General features: G+C 32.3%; 1 protein-coding gene across 3 annotated transcripts; it reads right to left on the reverse strand.

Annotated features, from left to right (window-relative positions):
* Positions 1-1,103: 1,103 nt before the first annotated feature.
* On the reverse strand, positions 1,104-10,036 carry LOC146914456 (protein S-acyltransferase 8-like). Of its 3 annotated transcripts, none has more exons than XM_085717320.1 (5): positions 9,652-10,036; positions 4,753-4,938; positions 2,820-3,125; positions 2,453-2,686; positions 1,104-1,835 (listed from the first exon to the last, which is right to left on the reverse strand). In XM_085717320.1, the coding sequence occupies exons 1-5, from the start codon at positions 9,691-9,693 to the stop codon at positions 1,338-1,340; spliced, it is 1,266 nt and encodes a 421-aa protein (XP_085573446.1). In that variant the 5' UTR covers positions 9,694-10,036; the 3' UTR covers positions 1,104-1,337. The 3 variants fall into 3 exon arrangements, with proteins under 3 accessions (XP_085573446.1, XP_085573448.1, XP_085573447.1); XM_085717322.1 differs by having other exon boundaries at positions 9,648-10,036; XM_085717321.1 differs by lacking the exon at positions 9,652-10,036 and adding an exon at positions 6,769-6,844.
* Between the last annotated feature and the right edge of the window lie 4,848 nt (positions 10,037-14,884).

Genomic DNA, 14,884 nt, shown 5'->3' on the forward strand with positions numbered 1-14,884 from the left:
ACCAATCAAAAGTATTTCTTCCAGTATATGATGTTTTTGACATTTCACGCGTATTAGGAAACATAATTAATTTTGTATGGAAAATAGATATTATGAGTTGTTCTACAAAATTGTCCTTGATAAATGTTATGAAAAAGATAAATTAAAGAATTGAAAGAAGAGAGAGTAATGAATAGTTAAGGTTGTAATAGGAAAAACGAATTATAATTTGGGACAATTATTTTCCAAAGAGACTTTTAATTTAGGATGGAGGGAGTATTTACTGAGAAAAATTAATGTTCAACCTTTTGAGATATAAAATAGCATAATTTTCAATATATAATTTCTATTAGTGAAATCTTGTGTGTTGAAATTTGGGACCTAACTCATCCTTACAAAATCAACTTGTAGGGTGAGGAGTGCCTCCTCTTTATAAACTCTTCTCAAAAGTCTTATCATCCGATCTGGGACTAAATCCACCCTTTCAAAGCCAACATAATGAAGGTGTTGGAGGCAGCAATTAAGGCAAACCAAAGGCAGCAATTTAAGCGACTAGGGGCGGATCGCAATTAAGGCGGAGTTTCCAACACTGTGCATATTATCCTTCTTTTAAATAGTGATATCCATCATCATGTATCAATTTTAGTAAACTCTACCAAAACATTAAAGTGAACAATACACAATGCAAAATAGAAATCTCAGTTTTATTATTAGACCATTCTGTGATTTGAAACAGAAAAACTCTTCAAACCGTTTGACAAAAATATCACGTAATTGTGTCAATAGCATTTTGAGAAAGCATAAAACAATACATGATGATAATTTTTTTCAGCATCACAATTGGTTGGTTATTTAGAAAGAATAAAGTCAAGTAAAGATGTAGTGCAAAGATGGCAAAATGTATAGTGCACAGGGACATATATCCTGCATCATGCACAAGGTTGTTTCTACCACTGAATCAATAAATCTCACTATTAAATTGAATGAAATATGATAGATTTAATGATTCAATGTTAGAAAATAAGGTTGCGCATGGTACAATACTAATTTGTTTGTGCATATTAAGCTATAAAGATTGTATGGTAGAAGAAAAAATAAAATGAAAAACCAAGACACATAACATGTTTTTCTTGAACAGTCGAATTTCTATATTTTCCATAAGAGCTAAGAATTAAGATTACCACAAAAGCTCAAATAAGTTTTTCTACTTAATGCCTCAATCAATTCAATTCAATTCACATTCCTATAACGGTAAAATCTGATTAAGAAGTTTTTCCTATTCAATCTTTTTGATATATATAAGTAAACCCCATATCACCTAAAGTTGATATGCTACACAAACATCAAAGAAACCGCGATCATTGACGCGCAGAAACATAGCTTCTAGTTTCAGTTACATTTGAATTGGCAAGTACATCTGGCGCAATTTCCCAGCTTCCACTTCTTCTCCAACTTGAGTGCCTTTCTTCTGGTTGAACTGTTGGAGCTCGACGATCTGAGCCCAGAACTGAATCACCTTCAGATGCATTGTTGTAAGGTCCATTGCTACCTCTGCTCCTTATGTCTTCATCGATTTCTTCAATATTCCGCCGCTGTGATATCTTTAATAGGTCTTCACCGATGTCTAGATCATCTTCAACCTTGGAACGAGGATCTCCGCCTACATCTTGTTCCGGTTCCCGGGTGGTAACTACCCGAGGAGGTGGCCTCTGTACCTCCTCTTGAACTAAAGCCCGAAAATTGTTCCTTGAAGGCTTCACTTTTGTACAAAATACTTCCAGAAAATTATTTAAACACCCCCGATTGTAAACATTGATCCTGTTATCTGCTCTGTATCGAAAGTTTTCATAGGTGGTCTGCAAAAATAAAATTAATCACCAAGATGATAAAGATACTCTTCAATCACATGATCTTTTTTAAGAATCAAATTTACAGAAAACCAAACCGGTAATATCATATAAGGTATGCAGACGTAGAACATGTCTTTTCTATAAAATTTGGTCATTCAAGACAAATCTAGGTACAAACGAATTAGGCTTACACTATCTTTGGAGTTATTCTGAAAATTTTCATCTCGAATTTCATTCAAGACAAATCTAGGCACAAACCATAAAGCATCATTTGTTTAGGTAAAAGGAAATGTATGAGAGATCAAAAATACGTTTAATATATTAAGAAAATGCTTCTGAAATTTTCATCTCTACAACACAGCCTAATTTTTTACCACATTCAAAAACATTGAGTAATTTTATGCTCAGCCTTACATCATGATTTTGTCCATGTCCACCTCACTACTGTCTTTCCATCATAAGAACTGTTTTCAATAGTGGTTTCAAAATTAAATTCATTTGAGACAAATTACCCGCTAATTATGCAAGTACAATGAACAATGAAAGAAATTCACTGAAATATATTGGATTCATTTGAGATAAACATTATATTGGATTCAGAACTGTGAAAGAAATTCACGGACCTGGTTTGTGCCAATAAGGTACAAATGAAAGCCAGTTAGTCCACCAACAAACCACAAAGAGATGAAACAGTATGCCATTAGTATGACAGATGCAGGGGATTCTTTCATTGCCTTCCACACTGTCCCATGATTCTCATCCATCAAAACCTTGATGTAAAAAGCTGAGATTGAAAACACATAGATGCATAGAAGAGTTGCCGAAGAAACAAACATAAAGAAGTAACGGTAGTTCCTCTGCACATTGGGAAAACCAAAAATATATAAATATTTAAATAACAAGAAAGCAAACATGTAATGAGCCAGCACATCATTATGAAAGAAATGAGTATCATAAAATCAATAACAATGTGGATATCAGCTACCATACCAGTCCAATGCATTGGCCAACCCAAGGGCAATGATGATCAAAACGTTCAACACAATTGTTGCAAATGGAGCAATGTGAGCAACGAGGAGGGCGATACAGCATACAGGTATCACAATACTTCACTCTTACAGGAAGGCCATTGACCATTACTTCCTTTGTTCGAGGGAACTGAAGGCTTGGTGTTTGTCTTCCCCCAATGTCAATAGAAACGGACGAGTCATAACGGAACTCTTCCTCAGGCGGATGTAAATTCCTAGGAATAATCCCCGGATCACGTGCCGAAGTAAGGAAGAGAAGTATCAGCACCTATAAACAAAAATTACGGGATTAAATTGCATCCAGCTCCAGCTCTCAGAAATCAACATATTAAATGAGTTTTTCCTAAGAATGTAGGTTAAATGAAAGGAAATCATATAACCAAAACAGGCCAAATCCTTACTTTCGCAAATTAGAAAATACTGAAAAGAGAAAATGTATTATTAGATGTGTCAATTTTATTGATGTGTCATTGAGTTGTGATTAGAATCTAACACACGATACCATTCTTCTTTTAAGATCAAAGATCAATACTTCCTTTTTCTGTTCGCTAATAAATCAACTAATTAAACCCATGTTCATGAATTTATAATCAAATTGTTCCCTTCATTGGATCACAAGTAAATGTCTCTCAAAAAAAAAAGTAAATGTCTATTAAAAGATCATTGGGATTTAAGAAAGAGTAACTTGGATTTATTCTTGTTTTCTTAAATCCTACTATTCCACTATTTATTGTGATGCTTATTATTGGAAAGATCTTGAAATTTAGTACTAATGTTTTTCTTTTACCAAAAGTTTTTCACCAAATAAAATTTTCTTCTCGTTGAAAGTTATATTTGGAGAAAAACACGATGAAACAAAATATTGAGAGGATAAATACTAAAAAGAATTAATAAAACAAGCTGGCAAAGAAGCAAAAAGCAAAAACAGATAAATATTATTCACACTAACACAGAACACAAAGTACTAGTCATGAATAAAGATCTAACTATTTTAAAATTCACCGATGCACATATAATGTTAATATATATGTTAGAACATTATCTTTTATGATAAAATATATTGATAAATATATTTACATCAATTAGATTTGAACAATCAATTACTAATTATTGAGCCAGTGCTTGGTAGTTGAGAATACTATTTAATTGATTGAATGTAAAATGACTGTAAATTAATTAATAAAGAGCAAAAATTGTATACATTCTAACGATTTCTCTCCTTTATTCTCCCTTTCAACATTGTATAAAAGTGGTATTATTCTCCATGACCAAATCCATGTTTTTCTGCTGTAGAATTTCTGGAACTCCTTTGACTAGTGTCTTAACTGTTTTATTTTCCAGTAGCTGTCTTCACTTTCCTAGGCATCGGTTATGGACCTTATGGTCATAGTCAAGAATTTATTCCCCTTATAAAAGGATTAAGTACCCTGACTTATGTAACTTTGCCTACATGAGGTCATGTGACCAACCTTTTAGGCAGCAATATCTATATATATGGTCACCCACCACTGAATCAGGTTTAATAATGTTTTAGTTCCACAACTCCAAACGACTGTTTGGATGTGGAACTACAACAGCTTGTTATCTGTAAAGCTACTGTTGTTTAGACTTGTGTTCACCTTATATTTTGCTGCTTTTGACTTTTATATGGCCTATTTGGACATTCCTATGAGTTATTGAGAGTGTTTGGAAGGGTTTATTTGTAACAACCCAAGACCTTAATAGTTTTAGCTTGAGAGGAAATGTAGCATATCAATCATTTAACAAATGAGTTACTAACATTTAGCTTGAGAGGGTTTATTTATAATATTGACAACTAAACAAACTAAGAAACATTAACATATGAGTATTAGAACATCAAATGACAAAGAAAGAAAATTATTCATAAATCTTACATAAATATTGAAGAGAACTGCCACCACCAAAATAGCATATCCTGCATTATATGAAGAAAAATGGTGCCGAAGATGCCTTGCTACGAATACACAAAAGATGATAACCGGAACTATGACCAGCACCAAACTGATAAGCAATGACTTAGCATCAGGCCCAAATATAAGCCTTCCTCCAAATAGGAATTTCTGCATAAGATTATAAGAATTTTGAAATGAAATAGAACTTTTATATATAACAGATAATTGGTCATTAAAAAGTAAAACTTCTTATATTAGCTAGAAGAAAGAACCATGTCGTTACAGGAAGATAACATGAGAAATAAGTTTTTGTTGAAGTCATGGATAAAGAAAAGAGAGAATAGAGATTCATAATAAGAGACTATTAGATTGATATGGTTTATCACTAGATGGCAGAGAATATTAACCAGATGATTCTGTTTACAATAATAATTAGGTTATGTGAAGCATTACAATTTACAAGTTCAAGCCCAAACCAATAAAACAATAGATTTACTAACCTTAATAAAATAAGGTAACAAACATGCAAAAATAATAAATAAAATTTGTTAACAATGTGAATATTGCTTGCATAATTAGATAAATAACTCACTCCACAGTATATTCTGAAGATATTTTAACAAACTTTAAAAGCACAGTAGATATTCCAGGATATCTGTCGATATTCTGACACTTAAACAAGAGTAAAAAATTCTTAATATTTCTATTTAACATTACATTACTAGGAGAGAATTTAGGTTCGTTTATTTGTGAACATTACTACTATGAAAAAGAGTACAACAAGTGGTTGTTGATAAGGAACCCTCTTTACCAAAACAGGAAAAACAAAATGAGCTGAACTGGCTTATAAATTTAGTATACTGCTCAGTCTCTTAACATATAAGTAATAGAAGATGCTTTGAAGCAATCATGACCATGTCCCACCGAGAAACCCTGAACACAATACTCACTGATAAAAATTGCAAAGGGAGAGAAATCAGTCAAATCCACTAGAAACCTACATGGAATGCACACTGCCTTAAAATATTAGGCTGCTTGTTTGATCAAAGACCTTCAGAGTATATAAAAGGACAATTTCGCCTGAGGATAATCAATCTTAAGGCCAACAACCCAAAACAGCTATTCTATAAGGTAGCTGACCAAAAATGCAAAATAACCGAATAAAACAAGAAAATACTTCAAATTAACTAAGGCAACAAAAGACTAGTAGTGTATTGCATCACAGGTTTTTTGCCTAGAACAACACTAGAAAACCAGCTGAGGGAACACTAGTAATCTACCAGATATCGTATCAATACAAATAATCACACTAATTTAATATTCCAACCAACTCTTACAAACAACCACTCAAGAGATAGTATTAATTCAAATAATCACACTAATTTATTATTCCAACTAGCTCCTACAAAGAACCGCTCAAGACTCAATCAGTTTATAGGCAAAGTAGTATTCCACACACCAATGGATAAGACAATGGTTACAGATGATGGTTTAATTGAAAGTGTTCAATTGCAGTTGTTCTATTCCAAATGCATAATTTCACTTCACCGAATCAGCATACACACACAGATCACGTACATAGACACACACTTGTTTCCTAAATTCTGAAATTAAACTTCAAGTTAAAGTTTTCCCACATCACTCAACTTTGAACTTTCAAGAAACAAGAATAGCATTGAAAATCCAAACCCATCATTACAAAATATTAAGTATAAACACGGAAAAAGGGACAGATTACACATCTTAATTTCTTATTTCCCTGTAAGACACGGCAACTGACCATTATTAGCCTAGAGCTTCAACCTAACTAGACAAGAATAACAGATAGCTTCGCACGATAATCCCACACTAGAGCACATAAACACACAGACACAGCATTCAAAGTTTCATAATTCTGAAAGCACGTAATCTCACTCCACCAACTCAACACAGCATTCTCTACTAAAAAAAACAACTAAATTACAGAGTAGAAAAACAACTGCAGACAAGACAAATTACCGATTGGGTAGATGGTATAATGTCAAATCGTCGCATTATATTCTTCTGTCAACTGACTCGTCCAGTGAATCAAAATAAAAGACGCAATAACAGATATAGAGAAGACAGGCAAAACTGATCTTTTAAAGTAGCACATTTTCCAAAAAGCAAATATTCTAACTTGCCAGCTCAGCACATCAATTTCCTCACACAAAAAAGACAAAAGTACATAGTTTTTAGAAAAACAACTGAATCAAGACCATTAACTTCTTTTTTAACGGACTCATGGAATCCAATGAACCACAATCAAGGCTCTATCAGTTTTTTGAAAAAGTCAAGCTTTCTAACAGAGACAAGAACAATTAGAAATGATAGATTAATTGAAACTTCTCATTCAAAATTGCACAGTTTCCAAAGGAAATAGCCTCTGTCATCTTATCAATCCTACCCTATACAAAGACAAAACTACATAGTCACTGAAACAAAAAAGTCAAGCTTCCTCTCACAAACAAACAAAACAACAGTTACAAAAGATAGAAGAAAAACCTTCTCATCTATTCAATCTCACTCCACCAACTCTACACAAAAACAAACTAAACCCAATTACTAAAATTTTGAAACTACACTCCCAAGTTAAACTATTACCTCACATCACTCTCACTTTCAACTTTCAAGCAACAACAAAAACATCATTAGAAGTTCAAAACTTATGTACCACCGACACTTCAAATTGAAGATGTGTCTGGCATCCAACACGACACATGTGGTTACATACAACAAATTGCATTTTCTCAAAAGTAAATGTTAAGATGTGCTCTAAATGCCAGGAACATGTTAAAGGACTCAATATCGTAATAATGTCTTACAAGTTGTGCACACAATTTTTTAATTTTCGATGCAAATTTTTTTATTTCGGATTGCTGAACACGCGCCTTTACGGCACGAGTTAGAAACACGCTTTCTCAAATTATCTCTGGTGCATCTGTGTCTTGCATGATGTCCCATTTCAAAACACAACTGTTAAAACCCAATTAAAAACATATCCATAACTAACAAAACAAAATCTAAAACATGTCCATAACTAAATATCAAGCATTAAAAGCTAAATCCAAAAGAACAGGTAAAGAAATTAAAACAAAACCCAGTTGCTAAAATTTCAAAACTAAACTGCCAAGTTAAACTATGTCATGAGATAACTCTCAATTTCAACTTTCAAGCAACAACAAAAACAGCATTACAAACTCAAAACCTATGTAGCAATAACACTTTAAATTGAAGATGTGTATGGAACCCGACAGATGTGGTTACATTAAATTGATCTTATTTTCTCAAATTATTACCGGTGGTGTTTACTTGTATATGTTAGTGCTGTATCCGGTGTCTGTGTCTTGTGCTCATAGTTCAAATTCAGAACACAACTATTAAAACCTAATTAAAAACAAAAGATATTAACCATGTCACAATTTCCGAACTAACAACAAAATCTAAAACATGTCCATCACCAAATATATCAAACATTATCACTGTAGTCTACGTGCTTGTGTGATTTCAGGTGACTGTGTCAGGAGCTCCAACTTCAAAAGACACAGCTATAAAAACCCTTTTGTTCCTGATATGTTAGTGTTTGTGTCCGCTAGTCTGTGCCTGGTATATGTTAGTGTCGTATCCTACAGTGTCTGTGTGGGTTGCTCGCTATGAAGAACGGACACACACTCGAACACCAAACACACAGATACTGTCACGTCGGCGATAATAATTCGAGAAAATTACACAATTCACCGGACACGCCTTTGAACAGAAGTATTGGTGCTACAGAGATTACTCAAAGTTCAAAACACCTACTAACCCCATTATTAAATCCATAATACATCAAACAAATCACACTTTCTCAAACCAACATTACAAAATCTAAAACATATCCATCACCAAATATCAAACATTCATAACAAAAACAGCATTAGAAATGCAAAGCCTATGTAGCAGCACAGATACTTCAAATTGAAGGCTTGTCCAAAACCCCCCAACACATGTGGTCACATTCAATTGATTTTATTCTCTCAAATTATTACCGGTGTTTAGTTGTATATGCTAGCGTCGTATCCAATGCCTATGTGGGTTGCTCGCTATGAAGCATACACACCAACACGGATACCAACACCAATATTAATTTGAGAAAATGATACAATTCAATATAATCACGTGTGTCAACGTTAAGTCACAATGTCATGTCAGTGTCAGACAACGACACAGACACCAGACACGCCTTTGATCAGAAGTGTCTGTGCGCTATAGAGGTTGCTCATAGTTCAAAACACAACTACTAACCCCATTGTTAAAAACTTAATACATCAAACTAATCATACTTTACCAACTAACAAAAAAAAAATACTAAATCATATCAATTACCAAATATCAAACATAAATAACTAAAATTCCAAAAAAAACAAAAATCAAAAGTGAAGAACATCACATACATTACTTCATTTCCATGCTTGATAAAGGTGTTTAGCTGTCATTCAGAAACTTTAATTCAAACAAAACTACTTCTCACTATGAATCAAGAACACAACACAGACACCAGACACGACGCGGATAATGACAAAATTCAATGTAATTACATATGTCGGTGTCATTGTCATGTCAGACAATGACAAGTCTAAGTCTCAGACACCGGACACGCCTTTGATCAGAAGCGTCTGTGCATAGTTCAAAACACAACTACTAACCCTATTATTAAAAACAGAATCTTTTAACCAAATCACACTTTACCAAACTAACAAAACAAAATCTAAATCATATCCATCACCAAATATCAAACATTAACAACTAAAATTCAAAACAAAATCAAAAAATAAAAACAAAAATTTTCCAAAATTGAAATTAAAAGTGAAGAACATTACATACATTACTTCCTTTCCATGCTTCATAAACGCGTTTAGCTGCCATTCAGAAGCTTCAATTCAAACAAAACTCTTTCTTCACAACAACATGCAACTTCTTCTTCTCATTTCACAAACGCGCTTTTTCACACAAACGCGCTTTTTTTCCTTAAACAGTGTAAATAATCACACGAAACTGAAAAAACACTTCGATTCAACGAAAAATTCAAGATTTGGGTTTTTCCGCTGAAAATGTGATTTTCAGAGAGAGAGAGAGAGAGAGAGAGAGAAGAGAGAGAAATTGGTGTGATTTATATGAATGCGATTTTGGGTTTGAAAATTGAATTGAAGAAAATAAATGAGGAAAATTAAAAGGAAAGTGAAAGAGAAAAAAGAAAAGATTGTTGAATATGAAGATTTATTTATTTATTTGACCTTAACCTCAATGAATACCTGAATCTTTTTTCTTTTTCTTTTTTTTTTGCAGTCAAATTGTGAAAAAGATAGCGTTTACTCCCTCCGTCCCGGAATAACTGACCCATTTTCTCAAAAAAAGTGTCCCAAAATAACTTACCCATTTCAATTTTCAATACAACTTTCATCATTCCCAATACAATAAAACACTAAATAACACTACTTTTATCATTCCCGATACAATATATTTCACTTTCCCCTTTATTTATACATTTTTCTTAATATGTGTGAAAAACAAAATTGTGTCAATTAAATTGGGACGGAGGTAGTAATAATTGTCATTGTCATATTAATATTATTTTTTTGTTTCAAAAAAATTAATATTATTTATTTAACTGTCTCACAATAATTATCTTTTAACAATATTAATACAATATTTTTTTTGAGGTATTAATACAATATTTATTATTTTTTAAATTAATATATATTATATAGTTTTTTGTGAGCATAACGTAGCGTGTGTGAAGCCAAGAGCATTTAGATGAGATTATTATCTAAGTGGATTTCACAATACTTGAGGGATTAGTTTCCGAAGTTGCGTGCGGACAAACTCCGATGGAATCTTAAATACATCATTCGGTCATTTATTATAAATAAAACTTTGCATTTTAGATTAATTCATTAAATGATGTATGTGGTCTATAACAAAGACTATATATATCATTAATTGAATGAATCTAAAACATAAAAGTTTTGCTTATAATAGTGACAAGATGGTGTATTGTTTTACCAATATTATCCTTAGTCATTTATGATGGAGAGATATGAGATGATATATTTAATGAAGAAGACTATTATAGTAAAAGTATAAATTATTACTCCCTCCGTTTCAAAATACATGTCCAAGTCAACCACTTCACATATGCCAGTGCACAATTTTGACCGTTAATATCTTTAATTATCTAAAGTAAAAAATTATAAAAATTTAATATTTTGAAAATATTTGTCGAGACAAATCAAACAACATCTTACATGTTAATGTTTATATTTATACATTAGTAAAAAAGTATGGTCAAAGTAAATCAAGTGAATAGTGCACATTGCAAAAATTGGACATGTATTTTGAAACGGAGGGAGTATATCAAAAGTATTGACATTATATTATTTCGCTCAAAAAAGTAGTGGCATTTTATTAGGTATTATGGTTTATGTAAAATGTCAAAAACTTACAATTAAAAAAGAACGGAAATATGATATGCACATGTAATGCTATAAAAAAAAAATATGCCCCATACATTAAATGTTATATATCGAATTTATTAGTTTCTTAGAAAACATAAATCTCAAATTAAAAAAGGGGTATCAAAAGAATTAATAAATCCATTTTTTTTAGGAGAGCAATGTATTTGGTACTTCGTCCGTTTTAAAATGAATGTCGTTTATGGTTTTTACACACATATTAAGAAATACAAAGTTTAAAAAGAAGATAATTGTTATTTTACCAAATTATCCTTTTTAACTAATGATTAATTTTCCATTAAAGTAAAAGTAATATTTTGGAAGTAGTATGCATATTATTAATTGGAGGGTATAATTGTCTTTGTGAGCTTAAATCAGTTAGTATAGATAATGCATAATATATGTAAGGTCCGGGGTTCGAACCCCAACCACCACCCAAAAAAAAAATTGGAGGGTATAATTTAAAAGAAAATGTTATTATAGCAATAGAAACTGAAAATAACATTCATTTTAAAATATATTTTGTTTGCTAAAGTGACACTCAATTTGAAATTGAGGGAGTAATTTCAAGATTTATTTGACCCCAATAAATACTTGAACCCATTTTTCTAATGAAATTGTATGTTTAATATTATTACCGTCACCTTTTTTGTCTATCTCAAAATAAGTATCTCTTATTATTAATAAAATTGAAGAATTGTCTCCGTGAGCTTAACTCAGTGGGATATTGCATAATATATACAGGGGTCGGGTTCGAACCTCAGACACTCCACCTATTGTCCTTAAAATAGAGAATTTCTAACAACTAGACTATTTGATAAATAAATAAATAAATAAAATTGAAGAATTTGATTTATTGATTTTTGGAATAGATAATGAGAAAAGAAAGAGTTGAATGAAGAAAGAAAGTTTGTTTTATTTATTTATTATTATGTATTTAACTGAATGAAAATCTCTCCATAAATAAAATGGAAGAATACATTTAAGATAGAAAAAAGACAAAAGTTTTGTCCATAAATAATTATTGATGTCACATTTGTATTTTTTTTCTATGTCACAAAATAATTATTCATGTCATATTTGCATTTTTTCTCTGGCATAAAATAATTATCACTTCTTAAGATGAAAGGGAATTTCTATTGTACAACAGTCAGATTGGCGATGTTGGGTAGTTCGAAGTGTTGGGTGGTTAAGAGTCAACACGAGAATCAAATAAGTGTAGCGGAGATGAGGATATTGCGTTGGATGAGTGGTAAGACTAGACGAGATATGATTAGGAATGACACCATTAGGTAAAGAGTATGGGTAACACCTATATAGTAGAGAAATTGATAGAAAACAGGCTTATGTGATTTGGGCATGTAGAGAGAAGACATGTAAATGCCGTCGTAAGAAGAGTAGATCAGATGAATGAGAGTCGGGTCAAAAGAGGTAGAGGAAGACCCAATAAAACTATAAAAGAAATCATTAGAAAAGATGTAGAGGTCAATGATTTAGATCCAAATATGGTTTATGATAGAACACTATGGCGTAGTTTGGTCCATGTAGCCGACACTTAGTGCGATAAAGCTTGGCGTAGTTTGAACCTCAACTCCTCTATTTGTGTGTGAGTTTCTATTGACTAATGTCATTTCATCTATCTACCAAAAAAATTATCCCTTTAGACCTTTTATTTGTTTGAATAGATATATTTGTGAGCAATTACAAAGATTAATACTTTTAGTCATCGCAATAGATGCCAAAGCTCTCCCCGAGGAAAATTTCACGTTATTATGTTCTTGGTGTTGGATTTGAACTTAGGAGATCTGATTTAGTTGAAAATGAATTACTATTTTTGCTCTAGTCTAATGGATAGAAATTCTCATTTTTAAGACGAATAAGTGGAGTTTTCAGGGTTTAAACTCCGACTCCTGCGTATATTATGCAATGTCTATATCAACTGAGTCATGCTCAGGATGACGCTGAAAATGGTCTTTTACTATCTCATTCAAGTGATATCCTTATTTATTAATTTTGTTAAGTCTGCAGCAACTTAACCTAATTTTTTCCCTCCACTAATCCCTTATTAGGTTTGCAACAACTCAATCCTTATTAGGTCATAGCGGCTGTGACTGACCATTAGGATAGTGGGATGGGATCTCAGATCTAGGAGTTCCTAGGTTGAAGTCTATACAGGTAGGTCCTAGGTCTTTAGTGTAAACGAGGAGTTTGCTGAGAGCTATAGAATAAGGACTACACTAGTGGATTTCCTTCCTGGCTTGGTAACCCCTAAAGTATGCGTGTTTGTCACCGAACTGGGTCAACAAACTCATTGTGTTCTTTACTTTCTTGTCATTTATTTTCTTGTTTTTATTTTTGTTTATTTCGTGATGTTGGAACATTTAACAGAACGTCGCAAACGTTAAAACATCTTACAGAAAATATTAAAACAAGTGCGCTAGAATTTCACTATGCTATGTTAGAATTGTGATAGCATGATGTGTATGGAATGGGGGATAATATTCATGTGATGTTAGTATTCTAGGAGGGATGGGTATGTGTAACACCCTATTTCTATTAAGCGGTAAAACGCGCGAATACATCAGAAATATTCTAGAAATAGATGCTACGTCTCCGAATAAACCACAAATATACATGCATAAAGATCATGTTTACACAACATAGCAGCGGAACAACATATAATCCATAAACAACTCCCAATCTCAATATAATAAAAATATATCCTCCATCTCTCAAATACAACAATATCTCAACTCCAAAATACATAGTCAAATAAACAACATGCGAAGACTATCCTAGATCAGAGCCCTAATCTAGACACTTGCATGAAAAAGAGGAACTCCACTCCTCGGCATCAACAAGCAAACAACTAAGCATCCTGCACGCCGTCTACCCATCCATACAGAGAGGTAGGTGGTCCATCACAGACCACTGAGGGTTAGCATTACATCATCATAATCCATAAAAGATTTAAACAAGAACATTGGAAATGAAAGATATATTCAAGAATACAGAATAACAATCATACATGTATTCACAGGTATTCATGATTCTCATACCATTCAAACCATTCCATATCATCATTTCAAGTTCATATCAACAAGTGTATCATACACGTATCACATATACATAACCCTCCCTCCTAGAACACTAGCATCACATGATCATTATTATCCCTCATCACTTACATTTCAAGCTATCACATTATTATCATAGCATAGCATGCATATTCAACCTCTAATCAAGTCATCAACAAAAGCTCATCATTTATCAACATCAATCAATGAAAACATTACTCACTTCATTACTCATCTAGCATGCTTATCTCAACAAGTACAATTCATCATATCGAAGTTATAAGCAAGCCATCATCATTATCAAAGAACATCACCACATCATATATATATATATATATATATATATATATATACATATACATATACAAATCTCACCTCATCATTATTATTAAAATAACCATCATCAATTGATTCACCAAATGTATAAGCACAAACAATTAAGACATGCAATTAGAGTATAATACAATTAGTCACAACCATCCACAAAATTCACCAATGTGCATATACACCAATCCACATAATCACAAC

This window comes from Medicago sativa, chromosome 6 (genome assembly GCF_051527215.1).
Source record: "Medicago sativa cultivar Bolivia chromosome 6, Bolivia_mono, whole genome shotgun sequence".
Classification (NCBI taxonomy): Eukaryota; Viridiplantae; Streptophyta; class Magnoliopsida; order Fabales; family Fabaceae; genus Medicago; species Medicago sativa.

Excerpts from the sequence above, each read along its gene's own strand:
- LOC146914456 (XM_085717320.1), bottom strand. The coding sequence starts at position 9,693 with ATGGCAGCTAAACGCGTTTATGAAGCATGGAAAGGAAGTAAT. Across the intron at positions 2,687-2,819 it reads TTGGCCAATGCATTGGACTG|AGGAACTACCGTTACTTCTT; the intron begins GTATGGTAGCTG and ends CCCAATGTGCAG. Across the intron at positions 1,836-2,452 it reads ACCTTATTGGCACAAACCAG|ACCACCTATGAAAACTTTCG; the intron begins GTCCGTGAATTT and ends TTATTTTTGCAG.